This window comes from Vipera ursinii, assembly GCF_947247035.1.
Source record: "Vipera ursinii genome assembly, chromosome: 2".
NCBI lineage: Eukaryota > Metazoa > Chordata > Lepidosauria > Squamata > Viperidae > Vipera > Vipera ursinii.
This window is the reverse complement of record NC_139513.1, coordinates 225,591,758-225,614,420: the sequence shown is the minus strand read 5'-3', so window position 1 is coordinate 225,614,420 and position 22,663 is coordinate 225,591,758. Positions and strand designations below refer to the sequence as shown.

The following is a 22,663-nucleotide window of genomic DNA, read 5'->3' as shown; positions in this document are numbered from 1 at the left end:
AATTTCAAAATCTTACTTCAAATGCATCTAGCCCCATCATCTGTAAGTTTCCAAAATCCAAGTTCTAATAACCCTTTTGCTGTTTATTCCAAAAATGAATTTTTAAAGTCCCTAAATTTATATTTAAAACTTTGTTCACTAAGGATTAAAGGAAATTCAACCGCTGCTATAAAACATATTGATACAAAAGTCCCTAATGGGTGAAAAGCAGTTAATAAAACAGTTTCAAAAGTGATTAGAAATAGAAGTATGCAAATACAGTGTGCATAAAGTCGCCATCCTTAATTTGAACAAAGATGCCTATCCAGAGCTCAACACCCACTGGAGATTGCTGTCTTGTGAGGAGCAACTTGTGTGTGATCTCAAGTCCTCTCCTTGTCCAGAGAGGAATTATAAAGAGGTAGTCTATTCAGTGGCTTTTCATTCTGCCATTTTGTTAGCCCTGCTTTTGGCAGAGACATCTTCTGCTCATTATTTTTTCCCTGGAAGTCCTCGATATTGAAACCCTTGAATTCTTTGCATTATTTTTATTAATAATATCTTGTGTGTTAGAAATATTAACATTTATATACTTATGTAAATCTGGAAAGTCTTAATTAATGCTAAGGGTATACATTCCAGAGTAACTTATTAATAAAGAACTAATACTTTGAAACATGTTTAAGTCTTTCTTAATAGGCTGTCTACAGAGATTGGGTAATAACTGTCATTGTGTGATGAATAACTTTGCTAGGTCTGCATGAAAGGCTTTTTAATGCAAACCTCAGCATGCTTAGCTTGGTTTGATATCCTGTTTGTCTTAATTACAGTCAAGGAAGAGCTTGGCTTCTTTCCCAACCTATGTTGAAGGTAAGCTGTCAACCTGTCTTTTGTTTAACTTTAAATTGGTCTATACAGATATATAAAGTGGGATGAATTATTAAACTTAAAAGTTTTCAGATTCATTTGAATGTTTTCTGAGATCTCTATTTATGCATAAAGAATAGAAGAACATCTGAGAAAGAAGTGAGCTGTATCACTTGAGATTGCCAAGAAAGAAATGTCATCCCTGAATATTCATCTGTTTAAAAAAGTAACAACTTTCAAGATTTTTGGATTTTTAGAAATAGAAATTAGCTAAAAGAAAGAACACTGGAAAGAAAACAATATGCCTGATTAGAACAGCAGCTTCTTCAACCGTTTTGTCTGTCAGCAACTAGAGTTTTAGTCATTTAAGTTTATTAAAAGTTTTAAAAAGAAAGAGAAAAATTATCAAGAACTAATATTTTTAAAAAAGAAAAAAATTAAGAAAAAGGCAAAGCCAAAAGTGCAGGAAAAAAAGAAACAAAATATAAAAATTAGCTTCTTTTTTTACAGCAGTTATAGGTATAGATGCAAATTAATCTCTTGTTCTATTTTAATAACGTGCATACTTTGTACACAGTTCTAGTTCAAACTTAGTCTTAAACAATACTTAAAACCAATACTTAAATCTTTCTAGTAATTTTAGATGAGAAAACCATTGACAAGAGTAGCCTTCTGTTTCCAGACATTCTTGATTTTATTTTGGATTCTTCTTAACAAAAATTCCAATATCTTAACTTAGTCATTTGTGTTTAGTTACCATTTTTCTTCAATGAAATTCAACTGGTGCTGACAGCTACAAAGATATTTTAGGCACAATCTGGGTTCATGTCTGTTCCATATTTTCAGTTATTGCACATCTAACAAAATTATTTTTAAAATCTACTTTAACCTTAGCTTTATTATACCATAAATATCCATGCCCCCCAAATCTCAGATCATGTTCTTCTAGTTCCAAAAGCCCCCTGTTTCTCAGCAACATCCACTCTTTCATCCAAACTCTAAACAGCAACCTGTAAAATATAATTTCAACTCAGGTAATCTCCACTTTTTTTGTATCTGGTAACACCTTATATCTAACTCATGATTTTTTTCCCATCGCACAAAATTAGATACACCTTTCCACCAGTGCATAATTGATATACAAAACCAGCATCTGCAAAACATCTTCACTTATAAGTCTCTTAAAAATTTTCCCTCCCATAGTCCTCTCATCCTATCTAATGTCTCTTTTCAAAATTTTGAGACCCAAACTCAGCAGGAGAGGGGATAGTAGACAGCCCTGCCTTGTTCCTTCTGGTATTGCCTGTGCAATAAATAAATCTACTTTACTCACTTTATAAAATTATCTCTAAAATTCCATTCCAAAACTTTAAATAATAGAATCCAGTTCAAATTGTGAAAACCTTTCTCTGCATGTAAAATAAATAAATAATGCAGCTTGTTTCTCATTATGTTGTTCCAGATATTCCACAATAATGTCTAATATTATCTTTTAACTATCTTTTAGATAAAAACTTATATTGAGCTTCATGAATAAAATAGTTATTTACACTCTATCAGCTATGTTCATTGTAAACAACTTATAATAATTCAATAATGGTATTAGTCTATAATTGTTGAAGTCAAATCTTGTCCCACTGTAAGTATAGTGCTATATTACTACAAGTCTCTAGCCTTTTTCCCTTGTGAAATTGAATTCACGCATCTTGCAAAGAGTGTTCCATTTATAGTCGATGTTAGACCACTGTAGTCCATAACTAAGCCCAACATTTAGAAAAATCAGTCCCTTTAGCTCTAATTCAAAATTATCTCTTCTGTTGTGATTTTTGTATTGTCTCCTCTACAACCTTTCAGTTCTTCTTTAAAGTTTTCTAAAAATTATGTTGTCTTTTGAATAGAATTCAGTCAGTGTCTTCCATCTAAAAATAAAAAATTTACATCTAATTTATCCCATTGAAATGGAATCTTTTTTTCCATTAATCTTTCAGTCAAGTAGGAGTATTTTTTCCTCTACATCAGGCATGTCAAACTCGCAATGTCACATGACATCACGTGATGTATTGAGACTTTCCCCCCATTGCTGGCAATGGGGTGGGCACGGTTTTAGTATGATGCATCCAGCCTGCGGGCTGGCAGTTTGACATCCTGCTCTACATAAAGGTTTATAGGGATTTCTTTTTAGCACAATTATATCTGCATTATCAATCTTCAGTTTCATAGTAAAGTGTTGCAGGACTTGATCCCTTGTCTTCTTTGTTGCAGAATGAACCAAAATGTCCCTTGGAACATTTCTCATTCTTGCAAATCTTGAATTTATTCTATAAACCATTTATCTCCACCTCTGTATCTTCACCAATTTTTTCCCCAAAGCTGTGAATTTAGAATTAGTGACTCAGCCAGTCTTTTGCCAAGTTGATCAAACCCTTTTGACGTAAATCTAATGTAATTGCTTTCTCTGACAGCTGTTTGCAAAACTCTTTTCTCCCATTCAATCATGAGTCATCATTGTTATAATCCAATAATGAAAGGTTCAAAGAAAGCAAAGGGGAAAAAGAAACTTCCCCTTCTCTGTCCCTTTTATGCTATAATTTCATGTACATGTCACATCTTTATTTGCATGGTTACAATCAGGAACCCAATCATGCAACACCCAGGGGGAAGGCCGCCTCTGTGGGTGCGCCTGCCCTTTGGAACCAGCTGCCCGTAGAGCTCAGGACTGCCCCTGACCTTCGTTCATTCCGCCGGGACCTGAAGACCTGGCTCTTTGCGCTTTCTGGCCAGGACTGAGAATTTTAATTGTAATTTTATTTAATTGGGTTTTAATTGGAGTTTAATAGGGGTTTTATTTTATTCAAGGACTAAATGTAATTATTTTAATTGTTCTTAACTTTTGTAATGTGTATTGTTATTTTAAATTCCTTGTGAACCGCCCTGAGTCCTACCGGAGAAGGGCGGTATATAAGTCCAATAAACATAAACATGTTACTTTTATCTTTTGTTTTGTAAATTCCATCAACTGTCCAAATTCTTCAGTAGCAAGGAAAAATCATTCCCATGGAAGAGCAGAGTCAATTGCCTTATTCAATTATAGTGTTTCCAGTACAAGTTTGTAAAACAATCTTTTAAAAATAGCAACCCCATCTGTTTTAAGCTGCTTGAAATCACTTCTTGTTAAGGTTTTTGCAAAGGTCCTTTTTACTTTAGATCTTCAAATTCTGTTTCAATTTTGTAATCCTGAAAGAAATGAAACTCACAAAGAGGAGTTATTATCTGCTGTAAAAGAAAATCTCAGTTCTGTAGGATAATTCCAAATGTGGCTAAGAAATTAGGGTCAGCTGTCTTATTGTTAGTCAAAGCTATATCACAACTGTAAATTTGGATGGAATACTGCACCTCTCAGCTGCTCAATTCGTGAGTGAACCTCAAAAAAAAATTGTTTCTGCAGTTTAATTACAGGGAGCAAGTGGGTTATTTCATGATCACTCCTTTGTCCTGAGAGATTTTGGCACCTAGCATTGGCTTTCTGGACACCAATTTCCACTATGATGCCATTTTTGTTCCATCAAAAATGAGCCAGCTATGCTGAGGGGAAAGGGAGAGGTTTCCAAGCTGAGCCATGCTGGCTCAGGAATTCTGGGAGTTGAAGTCCACGAGTCATAAAAGAGCCAAGGTTGCCTACAGGTCAACAAAGCTTTTGTCCTGATGCAGGTAGGGCCACTTTAAGGGATCCTATTTGGGACTGAATCAGTGGTAAAACTAGCAACAATTCCTTCACCAATTTCCTCTTGCTATTTGACAAAGGAAAAACGAAGCACACATTTCACACCACCTCTGTTTTGGCATATGTCACTTGCCTTATTGTATCTTATATAGGATTGGACATAATGATTTTCCTAGCCAGATTCAAGAAAAAAAACCCCTCCATATCTTTATATTTACATATTTTTCTCTTTTGCATATCTGTACAATCAAGCATCTGTGGTGGCTTGATTGTACTAAGTGGCTAGTGAGAAATCTTTATGTTGGCTTTAAATTGACAGGCTAGCTAATGTCTTTGTCAAACTATAATAACTCTAGGATTGGTACCTAGCCCTTTTATATTAACTCATAACAATCATTTCAGTATAAAAGGCATATAAATTTTAGATTCAAATCATGTTTATCTGTAATTCATGTCATATCTGAAAATACTCCTTTTTTTAAAAAAATGGTTATATGATACTTGTGCTTTTCAGTCAGCTATTAGCCCACATATAAGTATCACTAATTCTGAATGGCTAAATTGCCTCTAAAATAGATCAGAAGTAGACTGAATCTAAGCACACCTTAAAGTGGGTTTTTTGGTGCTGATGTTTAGCACTGAAAGCATTAGTAAGTAATAATTTTGCATGCCTCTGGCTGTACACTAAATTATGTTCAAAAAATATTATGTAGAGATGTATATGTTTTTTTAAAAAAGAATTTTTTTTTAAGAAACCAGACCTGAAAATTGAATAAATAGCAACTGAAATAGCTAGTGGTTTAATTTTTTATTGCTTATTTATCCTTTGGTTTATGTATTCATAGATTTCGATGGGTGGCTTGATTATGTTTTATTTTACCCCTTATGCCCTAATAACTCTCCTTCGGTGTATGTCTGTGGGGGATTAAGTAACAAAATATGTATTGTGACATTGCAACACAAATTTCACTCCTTTTGTGCAAAGTTCTGGATTTAGCAGATGACTGTGCTTTCCCTATTTTTTCAACACCACAAATCCCAGAGATAATTGTATGAGGGACAATGACACAGGGCAAGGATAAGTAAGGGTGCATTTTGCAGTCCTATTTTGAAACATTTACTACCACAGCACACTAGTTCTTGTACTGAACATTTTTCAGAATATTCTAGATCTGTAAATAAAACCTAATTAAGTTGTGTTGCAATCACAGCCTTACAGGTCAACAATAAATTAGTCTGTTTACAATCCTATGTATTCTTGGAGAATGAATTACATCTAGCACGTTAAGATTTGCTTCTTCAAATACTTGCATAACATTTCTTCGTTATTGGCACCTACATTTTAATTACACAGACACAAGTTTTTAATGGCTTTTGAAATTATGCTAACATTTATAGTTTGATTCCAACAGTTGCAATTTTGGTTGACTATTAATTTTATATTACATTTTCATATTTAATTTTGGTCCATGTGATTTTTGTTTGAACCAAAAAGATTCAGTTCCATGATCTAATTGCTATATGCTTGGCCTTTTAATTTGTTAAATTTGCTTTAATCATCTAAAAAACTTAATATAATTAGAATGATAATTAAAACAATTAAAAATATGAAGTTTTATAGATGTTTTAATTTAAATCTATCTTTATGTGACTTTTACCCCAATATTTTTCTATTGTAAACTTTATTAGCAATCAACACTTATCTTTTTTATAAGTTTAAAAAAAGTACCATAATTGAACATTGTGAATTGCTCAACTTCATTGGACGTATGTTTGTAGAAAGCATTATTTTATTAAGCAAAGTGATGGCACCGATGTATATAGAAGAATTATATGAATTGCTAGAGTCTGTTTTCCCTGTCACAAATTCTATGCTGAAGAAGCAAATAACTTTTTCAATAGAAGAGCAAGAGCACTTAGACTATGCTTTACATAGTTTATATGCAGTTTATAGAGCCAGCATATTGCTCTGAACAATCTGGGTCCTCATTTTATTGACCTCAGGAGGATAGAAAGCTGAGTCAATCTTGAGCTGATCACAATCAAATTCCTGGTAGTGAACAATGACAGCCTGCAATACTGCATTCTGCGTTCTGCCTCAGAAAATGAGACAATTAATAAATTCAGAATTCCTATACTTCATAGTATTCTTCTATGCATAAGTAGATGTTCTTTGCAACCTGGTTGTATTTGAGAATATTACCTTTTCATCTGTAAATTTGTCAAACTGAGGACAACAGAAATGTCAAATTGTTTCTCAAATCAAGCTATACACTATATCAGTCAGAGAGGATTTTTTTTACTGTCTTTTCTCATATCAGTAGGACCAAAAGAAAAGTGCATTATATTTTCTTCTATTACCAAACCAGTTAATTCACTTATTGATAAAATAAATTACCTATCGGTGATTAAAATATTTTAGAACACTGCTATCATTTTATGTCATTGAGACTGAAACATGTTTTAGAAAGTAGTGCTTTATAAATGTATGAGTTCTGTACAACAGTCAAGGTAAGTTTTTTCCCCTAGGATTGCATCTAAGTATATGTGTAAATTTCATGGTTTAGAAGCAGAAGTGAATCATTGGGAAAGCCAGTTTGATCCAGTGATTAAAGCACTGGGTTTGAAACCAGGCAAGGTGAGTAGTACAGGTAATCCCTGAGTTTCGAGCATTCACTTAGTGCTTATTTGAAGTTACACCATAAGCACCCCCTAATGTTTATGAGCCAGTCCCGAAATTACGAATGTTGCATCACCAAAGCAGTTATTTGCCTTTATGAATGACTACAGAGGCTCTGCAACATTCACTCTAGTTTCCCCCCTGCTCCCTACAGCTGCTTCCCCCTCCCATTCTGCCATGCCGGATTCATTTACCTTGCAAAATCTTGTCTGCCGCTATTTCTTCTTTCTGCCATTTTGAAGGAGAGTCAATGGAAATTCCTGGGTGTCGTAATATCACGTAGGTTCAGGCACCAATCCTCTTTGGCAGAGAATTGGTGCCGGAATTCTCGTGAGATCACAGACCCCAGAAATTTTTATTTTCGGGGGCAAAAAAGTGTTTGGGATGCCTGTCTTCTGCTCCCCCCCAACTCCTTTCCCCCATTGCCACAGCACTTTTTATCCGGATGGAGACTTTGGGGAGGCTGGAAACTCAGTCTGGGTGCAAATGGGGAGCTTTGAAACGCTCCATTTCAAAATGCCCCATGTGCAGCCAGACGGAGCTTGCAGCCTTCTCAAGGTCTCCATCTGGATAAAAAGTGAGTGCCTATGGAGCACTTTGAAAAGGAGTGAAACAGAGCATTTCAAAGTGCTCTGTCCAGCTAAAAAGTGTTCTGGTTGTGGCAGAAAGGGGGGGGCAGGAGACAGGCATCCCAAACACTTTTCCCCCCGAAAATCAAAGTTTCTGGGTTTCTTGATCTCACGAAAGTTCAGGCACCCATTTTCTGCAAAAGAGGATAGGTGCCTGAACTTGCACGATATTATGGCACCCAGGAGTTTCCATCGACTCTTCTCTCCCACAAAATGGCAGAGGAGAAACAGCGGCAGAGTGGATTTTTGCAAGGTAAGTCTGGCACGGCAGGGAAGGAGGGGGAAGCATCTTAGTGGGTCGGGGAGGCCTTAGGGACCTGTTCCATCATTAGGCCCCCCCATGGCCTTCCCCACCCTGAGATACCTCATGTGCACTTAACGAACTGCGCATTCACCCACACATTCGATTATTGATTGTGTGGGCGAAAGCAGGGAGTGATCTCCTTCAAGGTACAAAATTCACTCCCACGAATTCTCGAGTCATGAATGGAATTGGCAGGCTCCATTACATTCGTAACTTAAGGACCACCTGTAGTTCTTGCCTTGTCACAAAGCCAGTTGGGTAACCTTGGGGCAATTACTCTGTCTTAGCCCTAGGTAAGAAACAATGGCAAATCACTTTTGATTTCTCCAGGCAGTCACCAGGAGTCAACACTGAGTTGAAGACAATGCACACACATGCACATAACAAAATAAATGGTTAGAATTTTGAAAATCCAAAATCTTGCCCTTTTTGTGGTGAATAAAGTTTGAAAAACTGGGCAGTCTGGAGAAAGGATACTTTATATTCATTGAAAGCTAGGAAGGGCTTTTCTTGGTCAAGACATAAAGTTTCAGAGGTCTTCATAATGTCTCAGTAATGGTCCAGCTAATCCTGTTGTGTAAACATTTCTAACTAAAACCAGAAAAACTAGAGTTTTCATCTTCCCCTTTGCCCTTTTCAAGTTACTGCACACATTTCAAAAGACGCATTTGTATTACTGTCAGATACATAATTAAGATAGATGTTTGTGTCAGAGCCACTTTCGGTGATACGTTGTTATTTTTTATTTATTCATATGTCCCCCTCTCACAATCTCATCAAAGTGATTCTGGGTGATGTACAAAATTTAAACAGTTAAAACAATAATCTCAATTTATAGAAAACAATTTTAATCAACAGAGTTTATCTCTGGCCCAAATGCTTGAGGAAAACAGCCAGGTCTTCGGTGCCTAGAAAACTTCCATCAATGTCTTCTTCTATTTAATCCTCCATGGGTTGTTGCTATTGTTTGAGGTGAATATTGGCCACGTCATGAAGCTAATACATGGCCATGTATTTAATTTCCTTTTTTGCCCACAACTTTGGTAATATCAGTTGGTATTGTTTTCCTTTCACGGTAATGATGGATGATCAAGGCTAAAGAATAATGGGCATTGCTAGGGCAGAAGCATGAATGAGCTCTGTGCCTTTCTGAGATGGGAGGAGAGTAAAAAAATCCATTCAGGTTGTTTTGCTTAAGGGGCACTTCTGTCTCAACAGAACAAACAAATGTCAAAATAAATTAATTTTATCAAGTGTTTTCTCTGTGATAGAGAAGATAGCCCTTGTGTTCTTTTCTGATTGTATCAGATCTTTTTTGGGAATGATGAATTTCAGCCACACCAGAATTCCATTTGTAGCCTGCATATGCTAGTACTGATAATAATGTATTCTATTACTTTCCTGTTAGTAATATAATTTTGCCCAGTAATTCAATTTTTATATACTGTAGTTCCAGGACCTTGTGATCCTGAAGATCTAATTGATGGAATCATATTTGCTGCCAATTATCTTGGCTCTACTCAACTCCTTTCGGACAAAACTCCATCCAAGAATGTGAGAATGATGCAGGCTCAGGAAGCAGTGAGCCGAATTAAGGTGAAAATCAGTCTCTTTCTTGATCTCCGAGTTGCAACTGTGACTAATCCATACTTTGTCTCTGTACTGAAACATACTCCGGAAGTGGTTCTATGATTGAAGTAATATGTTTGTTATTTTTAGGCCCAGTCTGCTTTCATAATTTGTAGATTAATGTTTTGTTATAATTGAGTCCAGTGGGCAGCTGATACGTTCAAATAAATTTATTTGCCCTTTATCCAGAGACAAGGAGTGCTCATTGGAAAGGGGAATATTGTTTCTACAGTTTTTTTCTTGCTAACAGCAGCTGGGCCCAGAAGATCAAAATTGCTAAAAATGATTGACAATTTCTCAGAAACAATAGGATTACAATAAGCCAAGACACCACTGATGTGGCATAAAAGGGGACTGAGGCATCGGATAAAGAACAACTTTTTTCTCCGTGTAACTTGCTGTAGTAAAGTGGGATCTGCCAAATCTCAAATTTCAGAATATTCCAACCTAAATTACTATACGAATGCAGAATTCGTATATGTGAATCAGGAATTACAAGGGAAAGAAGAAATACAATTCAGACGATCTTTCATAAAATTGGATTAATTTACATTTAATAGAACTTTTTACATAATACATCTGGCTCTTTAGGTAACTATTTGCATTATGGCACTGAGCATTGTAATATGGTAATTAAAATATTATACAACAAAAGTACTGTAGCAAATCAGCAGAGTACTTACTCTCTTACTGCAGAATTAAAAATGGTATAAAATATATGCAAATAATGGCAACTTTTGGTTTCTATGAAAGTGATTTAACCTTGACATGAAATTTGAGCTCTTCAGGTCATCCATTTGTGACTATATAAAATGCATGATGAATTAATAAGAACATGCAAAAAAAATCCATTCCATTTTATCTTATATTGAGTTCTGCTTTGCTGGTGACATATTCAAAGCTCATTAGCAATCAAACCATTAGTGGTTTAACTTTAGCAAGATTAAGGTTTTTAAATCTTAAAAGTATAAAAGTAGTTTTGGAGATTAACCTGTCTTTTTAAAAAACTAATGTTAGAAATGTTATAAATACTGCTCAATCCAGCAAGATTTCCTTAGACCTCATTAATTTTGTGAAGCTTAAAACAAATATATGGTTAAAATGTTTAACTTTGGCTGGAATTTGGGCAATACAACAAATACTGAAATATGTTACAAGTTAAAAGTAGTACATATTTATAAATTGAATTGTTTCGCATTGTCAAAAATTGCACAAAACTAAAATTTCATAAAAAGTACCTCAAATAGTTACTAACACAAGAAATAAGTCATACTTTTTATTTTGTATGACAAATGACTCTCACATGGTTCTCTTAGGCTTGTATGCTCTCTAGGAAAAAACCATGAAATACTGCTAAATATTTGAGGTTCTTTTGAAATCAAAATCAGCTTTGTTTATATTGTTTTGCTGTAATTTCTTCATCAACCACCATACAACAGATGAGACATTATAAATAATACATTGCCTTCAAACTAGAGTTAAATTGCAAGATGACTTGTTTCTTAATTTTTGGTGCATCATCAGTCTATTAAATTATAAAAAATATATTCTAATCTAATATTCTCATTCTCTTGGAATTAAAAAAGCAGCTCCATTAACAAATGTATTTTCATGTGATCTGTTCCTTCTTGTTTATATGGAAAGGGGAAGCACAAACTCCTGTGTACAATGGGAGCAGATGGGGAGGCAGTGTATCATAAATGAAAACTTACCCTCTAAAACACTTCCTTTTGCATCTACTTCTTTGTGTGTCTTCCTCAGCAAACTCCATACAGTCTAATCAGCTTAGGATATGCATTGTTTTTACATTATGCAGCCTTACTTAATAGTTAAACTCCTTTCACTAGTAAAAAAAACCTCTTCTGGTAATCTGTCGCTCAGAAATCAGAATCTGGAATTTCACTGCATGATGAGCAACAATGTTGGATGATACTTTTGGTTTGCATTCATAGAAACACATTTGTCACCTATAACAGCATGTATAGGTGACAAATGTATGTCACCTATATATACATATATGTAGTGTGCATAGTGATGTACATATGTAGTGACGTTAGATGAGGAACAAGGAGACCCAGATTCTAACAGCAGGAACTTTGGGTCAATCATTCTCTCTCAGCTAATTTATTTATTTATATTTATTCATTTATTGAACTTATATACTGCCCTACTCCCATGGGACTCAGGGTGGTTCACAAGGTAATTAAAATAACACTACAAATGCAAAAAGTTAATAACAACTAAAATAATTAAATTATCCTTGAGTAAAATATAAAACGCCTATAGCTCCAATTAAAACCCAATTACAATAAGTTAAAATTAAAATCCTCAGTCCTGGCTGGAAAGCTCAAAGAGCCAGGTCTTCAGGTCCCGGCGGAACGAACCAAGATCAGGGGCAGTCCTGAGCTCTACGGGTAACTGGTTCCAAAGGGCAGGCGCACCCACAGAGAAGGCCCTCCCCTTCTCGAGATTGTTTGTTGAGGGGAAAAGAGGAGGAAGGAGCTCTCCGTGTGCTTCTTTGAGCTTGCCAGGTTGTATATAAATCAAGTAAGCAGGACTAAATAAATTATTTTATTAAAACTCAGGAAATAATTCAGTCCCCACGTCTAGAATGTTACCAGAATAAACTTTGTTTTTTAGTATGTAATTTGCTATTCAAAATAATTGTTTGATTTCACATTGTGACATGAAGACCTATCTAAAGCAGACCAAAAGTGTTTTATTTGTTTTCGTTTGGTTTGTACCAATGTCCTCATTTTGAAAACAATCTCATGGATGACATTTATTGAATTCTGCTCTATAAAGAGGCCACAGTGCTTAAGAAGTAAGTTTAAACTAATAAGCTTCTCCTTGCAGTGAGAAAGGGATCAAGATAGTAAACCATCCAACTAAGTTTATTTCAGGTAGCCTCTGGAGAAATAATATCCAGTGATTGTTGCTAGTATTATTTCATAGTGTTGGTGTTGAAGGTGAAGAATGTTGAAGGTGAAGTCTACACATCTTAAAGTTCCAATATTGAAAAACAATGATATTGATGTATTGTACTGCAAATACAGTAGTTCCTAGTCAACTAGTTCCTAGTCAACACCAAGAGCCATGCTGGTTGAAATGTATAAAAGTTGTAATGTAACATATCTGGCAGACTGTAGGCTGGAAAGGCTGTTCTAAAGATGTACTGTATATACACTTTAATTAGGTGACGAACAGGTGTATTGTTATAGATCCCTGGTTGACATAGAGTTTCTACAAGATGTTAGCTAACTATTCTCCTTTCTTTATTTATTTCATGCTAAGCAGATGGCCCAGAAATTAGCCAAAAGCAGAAAGAAGGTGCAGTACAATTTCATCAGCTTGACGTGTTGTCTAGGTTTTGTTATTTCATTTTACTTTTTTTGCATCTCTGTTTATCACATTTTTTAAAAAACAACCTGTATCCAGCAAGTGTTTTTCATTAAATATTTGAGCCGCTATGTAAATTGACACGTCAGATAACATCTTTTGCTTATTAGCCATTTCATGACCATAATAAGATAATTATTAATCAAATGAAAACATGCTATTGCTAAATGTACAACCCAAATATAGGGCTGATGAATATTTGTTTAATTTTTATAAATTAAATCTTTCTTTCCAAAAAAAAGACTAGTTATATTTTATTTTATATTTAAATTTCATTTCATTTAATTAATGAAACAAAATTGCTGGATGCAACCAAATGACTTAGTTTTCCTATGTAAAATTTAAATTCTATAATTATATGCAGTATATATAAAGACATATCAGTCTGCAATAGTAGAGAAAACCTACTCATGCAAACACAGTTTAGCAGTGGGCAGAAAAATATAATCACATGATATTCTAAAGCAAAGGTCCCCAACCTTTTGGGCATCAGGGACCGGTTCGGTGGGGAGAGAGAGAGAGGTTTTTCCGCATACCGGAGGGTGTGTGGTTTTGTGTGCTGCCTGCATCTTGTGGATAGGGCTTTGCTTGTTCATGCAGATCAGTTGCTGGGATGCCATGGACTGGTACTGGTCCACGGACCAGGGGTTGGGGACCCCTGGTCTAGAGCATTGTATAGGGTCAACCTTTTCAGCATTTACAGTTTTTTTTCAGCAAATAAATATGTTATGCCAGTCGTGGTTTTAATGAACTTATTTCTCGCTCCTTCAGTTATTGGCTGGTGAATTTTTTTACCACAATAATTGGAGGGGCTGGAAGAATGTGATATGTAGCATGCATTGTACATATGTTATGAATGGCCCATGTTACATTAACAATACTTCTATTTGTATGGCTGTAGCAAGTTCTACATTAAAACTATATTAATTTTTCATCACTCCCAACAACCAATTTTACTGCAGTGGGAGTTGGAAGTGGGATTATTTTACTATTTTTGCAGTTCTTGTGACTAATCATTCATAAGCTGGTCATGCTTCAACATAAAACAAAATGTCATGAATATGGATACACATGAAAACCTGTTTTTATGACCGTGCATTTACTTTGGCGAAAGAGGGGAATGAATACTGAGCATATGTAGGACAATGGCTCATTTTTCTTCCCTCTTCTTTTTGGGTAGCCAAAACAGCATAATGCCACATCTTCATCTCTACCTAACTGTGCCTTGAGCTCATTAGCCATAATTAATGAAAGATTGGCTGGTAAACAGATTTAAAAGAATCCAGGGAAAGCCCTATGCCAGAAAGAGAATGTGTTTTCATGTCAGGAAAAAATATTACATGGACAAGAGTTGGGAGGAAATTAACAATTTTTTCCATCACTCATATTTCATACTATTTCTGTTTATCATTAACTTCACAGTTGAATAGTATATTTTGTAAGATTTATTTTATTTATATCTAATCCAATCTTTTAAAAAAGTATGTGTTTCCTAATTAAAAATGTCTTTGACTGCAGGTTCCTGAAGGTGAATCTCAGCCCATGACTGAAGTTGATCTTTTCATTTCAACACAGAGAATAAAAGTGCTAAATGCAGACACTCAGGTACAGTAAACTCTAAACTATTTTACAAGGATTGGAAATACATCACAAAGCCATTTCTTGTTTATTTCCCTTTACTTCTTGCCTTACTATGAAAAAAACATATTTTGGAATTTTTGTAAGATGACAAAATAATTAGCTGCTTTCCAAATTGCGGAGAGGGCCTTGACTTCTCCCCTGCCCCACCAGGAAGAACAGTCGAGATAATGATGGAATTTGTTAGCAGTTTCATCAGATGGGAAGAGGAGTGTTTTCCCCCCACCCTGGACAAGAGATCCCTTGGGACGCTGGAGGAATGGACTTTTAACATGGTGAAAACACTGGCAAACACCATCATTCTGAAAAGCTCAGAACATGGGCACTCACTGGCTGGAGGGGAAAATGCCTTCCAGAAAAATAACATTTTCTAGAGCTTTTGTCAAATTTAAGGTCTCTTCCTCTGGCACAAAGACGGATTTCTTCTCCCTGCACAGAGTGGAGGGGAAATACTTTAGATAGCAGTGGGAACAGACACCAAATCCAATGTCCCTTTCCATTTGCAATCTTCCCTGCCAGCTTCCCCAGTGACTTTCTGGGGAAGCCAGCAGAGAAAATTGCAAATAGGAATCTTGTGATTTCCAGGCACTTGGCAACTGGTCATAAATATCAACAGGTTGCCAAATGCCTAAAATGCGGCCATATGATGTGGGCAGCACAACTTTTATGATGGCTGGAAGTGTTTTATGGGCCATAAAGCATCCATTCTGAGGCTGCCATGACTGCAAATGGTCATCAGGCAACTGGTTGTAAGTCAAGGATTACCTTTACGTGTTATGGCCCCGATAAATACTTTACAAGACACTTGTGATCTGGCAGGTGGGAACTCGTTATTCTTCCTTGATTTGTATAGGTGATGAAGATTTCCTTTAATTTGGAAAACAATGGAATGCCAGTGTTCTTAAATGGTTGTGTTAGTGATAAAGAACACTAATACAAAGGTCTTTTTTTTTTTAGGAAACGATGATGGATCATCCTTTGAGAACCATTTCCTACATTGCAGATATCGGAAATATAGTTGTATTGATGGCTCGAAGGCGAATGCCAAGATCAAATTCTCAAGATAATGTGGAGGCATCTCATCCTTCTCAGGATGGGAAGAGGCAGTACAAAATGATCTGCCATGTTTTTGAATCTGAAGATGTAAGGAACTTTGTCATTTCTCTGTTAGAAATTAATATAGAATCCTCCTCTTTCTGAAATGCAGCCATCAGTCTGTTTGTTGCAATCAGTAGTAGTAGGCCTTGAAAGCATGCATGTGCTGATCCAGATAGAAAGGAACCTATCGGTAAGAGAAAGGTCATTGTTTGTCCCGAACCATGTCCTGGACCATGGAAATCAGAGAGACATGGGTAAGATGTCATTTTAAAAACAGTTTTCGACTAGAACTGTAATGGCAAGAGGGTTGAACAAACAAGAAAGCTGCTAAGGAGTTGAGGAACACAGTGGTGAGGTAAAGAAGGGAGTTGCCCCCTTATATGTGGGTGGTGAGACCCAAGTTAGTTTCTTTGATGGGGCTGGCTTCTTTCTGGCCAAAAGTCTTGCCGAGTGCCTTTGTGGACACTTGCATTGGAGGGGAAGCATTAGCTCCCCCTCTTTGACTTTTGTGACCAGCAATAGCAGCCAGTAATAGCTGCCTCTCTTAGTTTTTAAGTGGCTCTTTCAGCTGATGATCCCCTCCAACTTCTGCATCTGAGCTGGCCCCGACAATTGTTATGACAAATGGACTTTAAAACCAACTAATATTAATCCTAGGACAGATAGTATTTGGTGAAGGGAAACAGGTACAGAAAGGACAAGAAAAATGGGAATCTGCTTCCTTAATTCTGGGTGCTACCCTGAGACTTGCTGAGAGAGGAATAATGATTTTAAACAATACCAGGAGAAAATGATGCAAAACTACACTATCATGCATTTTCTTTAATCCACTAAGCCATGAATGATGACTGCAAGATCAACATGGCCTGGCCATGAATAGACCAAACCAAGAACCTACATAGAAAGGGGAAACCACTCTGTAGATACAGTTTTGTCTGTCTATTTTAGGGGGGAACCGCTTTCTGTAAAGCTTCATCATATTAGAGGGAAAATCTCAGAGGGTGCAAAAACTGTTTATTGCTTGAGCCTAGTGCACATTCTGAACAATAAAATCACTCCCTCATGCTTGCTATTCCATACAGTGCTACATCAATAGAATTGCTGAGATCAATACTTTGAAGCAGCTTTTCAGATTGAGGGCCCAAATAACATTTTAGGGTTCTGTCTATTTCCCTCAGGCTATTTGTGATCTCTGAGTCTCACTCTCATCATGCATTGTTTGATAAACTTCAGTTGCCATACATTTCACCACCCAGCTTATGGTGGGTTTGAAAACCCATTTTTAAATCATCTCTGCTCTTACTGGATATCCTTAACTATTTTATTATGTTTTTTCCCCTTTCATAACTATTATAGGCACAATTAATTGCACAGTCCATTGGCCAGGCATTCAGCGTGGCATACCAGGAATTCTTGAGGGCAAATGGAATAAATCCTGAAGACCTGAGTCAGAAGGAATACAGTGACCTCCTCAATACCCAAGATATGTACAATGATGATCTGATCCACTTCTCAAAGTCTGAAAACTGCAAAGATGTATGCACCTCTTTATTTGTATTTGAGCTAAAAATCTTCCTCTCACCTAATTTTTGCAGCTACTTATAGAGCTTCAAATAGAAGAAGAGAAGAGAAGAGTTGGAAGGGACCTTGGAGGTCTTCTAGTTCAACTCCCTGCTCAAGCAGGAGAAGCTTTACCATTTCAGACAATTAATTGAGTGAATTCCTTCACATACCATGCATAATTCTAATTACTTTTAGAGATGGCAAAAAGAGTTATTTTCTCCCTTCCCTTTTCTCCTTTCTTCATCTTTAAAAATGTTCACACCTTGGACGAATATGCTTTGCACTCTTTTGAAGAAACAACTTTCTAATATTTGGCATGTTGGACCATCTCTGTGATGTGTCAGTATGGAAAAAAGCTAGTTTAATGCATCAACAATTTCTCTCCTGTTGATGTATAACATCTGTAAGAAAAGTCATTTCAAAGTGTTTCTATTTCCACTCAATGGCTACAAGCATAATTGCTTTATATATTTTTTTACTAAAGTAAAATTTTTAAATGTTTACAGTATATTGTACGTAGTTGTATGGGCAAGGCAAAAGTGTTGCCGATTGGGGCTACTTTGCAGGATTACTACATTTCATAACAGAGAATTCTTTCTAACTTTTGTTCTCTCCATCCAGGTTTTCATTGAGAAGCAGAAGGGTGAAATTCTGGGCTTAGTGATTGTAGAATCTGGGTGGGGATCCATCTTGCCTACAGTTATCATAGCCAATATGATGCATGGGGGACCAGCAGAGAAATCTGGAAAGCTGAATATTGGAGACCAGATCATGTCTATCAATGGGACTAGTTTAGTTGGCCTACCACTCTCTACATGCCAGAGTATCATAAAGGTACAGAATATGATCTTTGTTTTTTTAAAGCAGGATCCTGACTGCTTAATCTACAGGAGCTTTCTCTGTTTAGCAAGTTCATACTGCAATATGGTAACTGAATATGTAAGAATTGGGGATAATAAAAGTTATTAATAGAAATGTTACAAAGTATTCCTTTTATAAGTTAAAGCAATAACCCACAAAGAAAAAAAAATCCATAAGTGACTGCTACTCAAAATGATGACATATATATTGAAGGTTTATCATGAAGCGCCATCTTTTCCTATGTACACTGTTGACATTGTACACATGTAAAAGGCAGCATTTGTATCTTAAGACTGCAAAACACATTTCATTACTTGCTCTCCATACAGTTCAGATCACAAAGGTAAGGGGAAGAGGCCCTGGAAAGTGTGAAGAATATATAATGGTGGTTTAGTGTATTTCCAAATGCTTCTGAATGAGAAAGGATTTCTGCATTTGTCGATAAAAGGGGGCTATGACAATTTTTTTAGTCCTTTTTAGCAGCAACCTGCGGAAAAATTAATTAAGCTGAGATACGCTTGTCATTATCATTATCAGGGTTATCAGAGAGTTCACCTCCCATTTTATCTGTCTATTCAATCAGATCAAATAGGTTGACCTTCCATGTCCTACCTTATGAGATTTTTATCTGACGGCTCATGGTCACAGAGAACCGATCTGATCTATTCCTTCTTTCAATTGAGATCCTTTAAAACCATCTAGCAAACCAAGAAGGCATGTTGTGTGTGAAATTGGCATCGAGTGCACATAACTATATACATTCTATTTTATTATGTTGATTTTGTTTATTTTAGGGGAGGGTTAATTTTGAAGGAGTTGGTTTCTATTTTGTGCTGACATTGATTTTTATTTGTACCGAGTCTTCCAAGAATAGGTGACAGGAAAATAAAGGAAAAGAATAAAATAAATCGTCAGAAATGGACATCTGCAACCTCCACAAACTATTTTCCACCATTGTACAGATCTTACTGTCAGGGTGGAAGTCTTTCCTTAAACGGAATCTAGTTGTAGTTTAGCCTCCTTATTTCTGATCCTAGTTTCTTGTTAATGGAAAATAATTCCTGAACATCTTCCTTGTAGCATCCTGGTCTGTACTGAACACTGATATCATGTCTCTCTAGTCTTTCCTCCACATCGATCTCAGATTTTTTCTTCAATTTGTCTTCACAGAGCAATGGCCTCAAGTCCCTGTAATGCCTTTGTTGCTGTTCTCTTGAATATGTTATAATCTGTCACAATCCTACTGAAAATGTGTTGCCCAGAATCATACACAGTATTCCAAATGTGGTAAATGTGTAAATGTAGAGTAGAGGTGATTAAAGCTGTTACATGTCTTTGATACAGAACTGCTAATGCAGTCCAGAACTGTGTTAACTTTTCTAGAGCTGCTTCACATTCCCTTATGTTTAGCTTAGGTTATGACCACAGTCAAATCCTTTTCCGATGTAGTGGTTTCCAAGCCACAAAGTTCCTTGTCTTGTTGAAGAGAATCTTTGTCCGCTCAGCTCAGTCTTCCAGTCTGTCCAGATTAGACTGCAGTTTCATTCTGCATCCTGAATGTTAGGCAGACCTCCAAATTTTATGTCATCTGAAAATGTGATATCCACCCATCAGTCCAGGTCACCAATAAAAACATTGAATGGTGTTGGCCACGAAAGTGGACCCAATGGCACCCAATGGTTTCTACTGTCCAACTCAATGTAAGGGCATTAATTCATAGGTATTGAGACTAGGTTCAATGGCCAATAATTTTTAGGATCATCTTTTTTTTCTTGATTTTTTTTATTACTTCTCCAATTTGTCAATGCTGATTTGCAAAGGTCCCAACCTCCCTACAGATAGTTCCTTCAATATTCTGTTATCACTACACAATCCAGGGGCTGCATATTAGCTAGAGGAGCTTGTACCATATTCCGATTCATCTGCAGTCATCCTTGTGTTCATTTCAAAGCACAGGGTTTAACTCATACCTGGGCATTTTACGGCTTGCAGGCCACAGGCAGTCCCAGTTCAGCCCATGGTGCTGGCAGCATTGGGGGTAGGGCATCGGGGGATGGGGTAGTTTTGGCAGAGGGGGTGGGGCAGCATTAGCAGGGTGGGGCTTTGGGGTGGCAACAGGCCCAGGGTGGAAGCAGTCTTCCACAACAGTCCCAGTTTCTTGAGAAAATTAATTGCCCACCCCTAGTTTAACTGATGCAGATCTCATAATTATTTATTTTTGTATACCTTGCTTTTATGTTAAGGATAAATTAAATATAATTCTGCCTAAATACTCTTTTAAAGTATACTTGCCATATTAAGGTCCATTACAGATTTCAAAAGAGTAATGTAAAATTCTGCTATATTGTATTCCAGGGTTTAAAAACACAAGCCAGAGTGAAACTGAACATAGTGAGATGTCCTCCAGTAACTACTGTACTCATTAGAAGACCAGACCTCAGATACCAACTAGGCTTCAGTGTACAGAATGGCATTGTAAGTAATAGTCAATATCCTTCCTTATTCATAATCCTATTTATCGCAAATATTTCTTTTAAATGCTTCGTTAAAACATTCTCATGTAATGAGAATACTGAGCATGATACCTTATTATTATATTTTTATCCATTCATTCAGCTCAAGGAAGCAAATATACATAATATTCCTGTCTCCTATTTTTCCCACACCACAATCCTGTGAGGTGGGTTGGGCTGACAGGGAGAGACTGGTCCAAAAACACCAGGTCTCCTGATTTCTAGGCTAGCACTTTAATTACTGCATCAAATTAATTCTCGGCCTTATTGAAGCACCTGCTATTGTACCTTTTCAATGTTGTTAGTTTCTTATATCTTTCCAGATCTGTAGTCTTATGAGAGGAGGGATTGCAGAACGAGGAGGAGTCCGAGTGGGTCACCGAATTATTGAAATAAATGGACAAAGTGTTGTAGCAACACCTCATGAAAAGATTGTTCATGTTCTCTCAAATGCTGTTGGTGAGGTAAGAGTTGGCATCCATCAGTGCCCCATGAAAGCTTGGCTTGGTTGCATTATTGTTGCCACAAATTAAAATGCTGGTAGGACACTAATACAAATACGTAGTAATTTAATAATTTTTCCTGAGCCTGCTGTATGATTTACACTGTGTATTTGCTGGGTTCAGGATTCTACCCCTTTCTGTTCTGTACCAGCCTGCTACCAGCCCTGCAGAAAAGGCAGGGACAACCCCTTTTACAAGAAGGCAAGAGGCTGGAACTAAGCCTGCCAAATTTATTAACATAAAAACATAAACAGAGCAAAGAGAGCAAACACAAACCATGAAACAGGAGCTATTCAAACGGTTGCCTTCAGCAAACCAGCCCTCCCACACATTCCCCTTTTAAACAGTTCAGGGCGTGGCTTCTCTCTGCCTCCTTCCGAGGTGCCCCATTGCCTTCCTCTGTTTACTCCTGATTGGCTGCCTCCTGCGTCGGGCGTCCTTGAACAGGGCCAGCTGTGGGTCATCTTCATCCACACTGTCAGGCTCACACAGCTGGGTCTGCGTCGTGACCAGATGGGAGGGGCCTGGCTGAGGGCTCTGCGGAGCCTCAATATTATTCTCAGCAAGCTCTCCAACACCCCCCTCCTCCTCCTCTGAATCGTTCGACCCAACTGCCGAACCCACAGGCTGACCCTGAATCACAACACTTTCTTCCAAGCTGTTTAGATCATATAAGCACCTCAGGATCATAAAATATTGTATATACTCATAGACAAACTTAGAATTTTAGCTTTCCAGAAACAAAATAAGTGGGGTCACTAGCTAGAAGTCAGAAGTCACAATCATAAAAGAGTAACAGCTCCCATTATATACAAGGAAGTACGATCTCGCCCTCCCCTATATATTGGTCAGCCATGATTAGTTATTTTGTCATTTAACTTTACATCCAATGATTTAATAGACTGATCTCCGAAATAGACAACATATAACAATATTTTGTATTAAAATTTGACTTGCTGTTTAATATCCCATTTTAAAATATATTCATACATTTAGCATTGATCTAAATATTGAATAGAACTTTTATTTATAGGCTTATACTAATATATTAGCTAAAAGATGATATTGTGCATTGGATATTGCTATTGAATGTGTGCATCGTCTTGTTTCAAATGTTTTTTTGAAAGGAGAGTACTGAAGCTATTTTACTTTTGACCCAATGCAAATGCCCCAATCCTTTTGATTATTCTAGATCAGGAGTAGGCAACCTTGGCTCTTTTATGACTCGTGGACTTCAACTCCCAGAATTCCTGAGCCAGCATGGCTGGCAGCATTGGGG

At 36.7% G+C, this 22,663-nt stretch overlaps 1 protein-coding gene across 1 annotated transcript in view; it reads left to right on the top strand.

The window, feature by feature from the left end:
- APBA1 (amyloid beta precursor protein binding family A member 1) overlaps nucleotides 1–22,663 on the top strand; it is an 82,084-nt gene that overhangs the window by 58,367 nt on the left and 1,054 nt on the right. Inside the window, exons 4-12 of the mRNA XM_083356958.1 lie at nucleotides 810–849; nucleotides 9,631–9,776; nucleotides 13,107–13,139; nucleotides 14,727–14,813; nucleotides 15,804–15,989; nucleotides 17,301–17,480; nucleotides 18,129–18,341; nucleotides 20,724–20,843; nucleotides 21,205–21,345. Of these exons, the coding sequence (XP_083213084.1) occupies nucleotides 810–849; nucleotides 9,631–9,776; nucleotides 13,107–13,139; nucleotides 14,727–14,813; nucleotides 15,804–15,989; nucleotides 17,301–17,480; nucleotides 18,129–18,341; nucleotides 20,724–20,843; nucleotides 21,205–21,345 (1,146 nt within the window). The remainder of the gene's footprint in view (nucleotides 1–809; nucleotides 850–9,630; nucleotides 9,777–13,106; nucleotides 13,140–14,726; nucleotides 14,814–15,803; nucleotides 15,990–17,300; nucleotides 17,481–18,128; nucleotides 18,342–20,723; nucleotides 20,844–21,204; nucleotides 21,346–22,663) is intronic.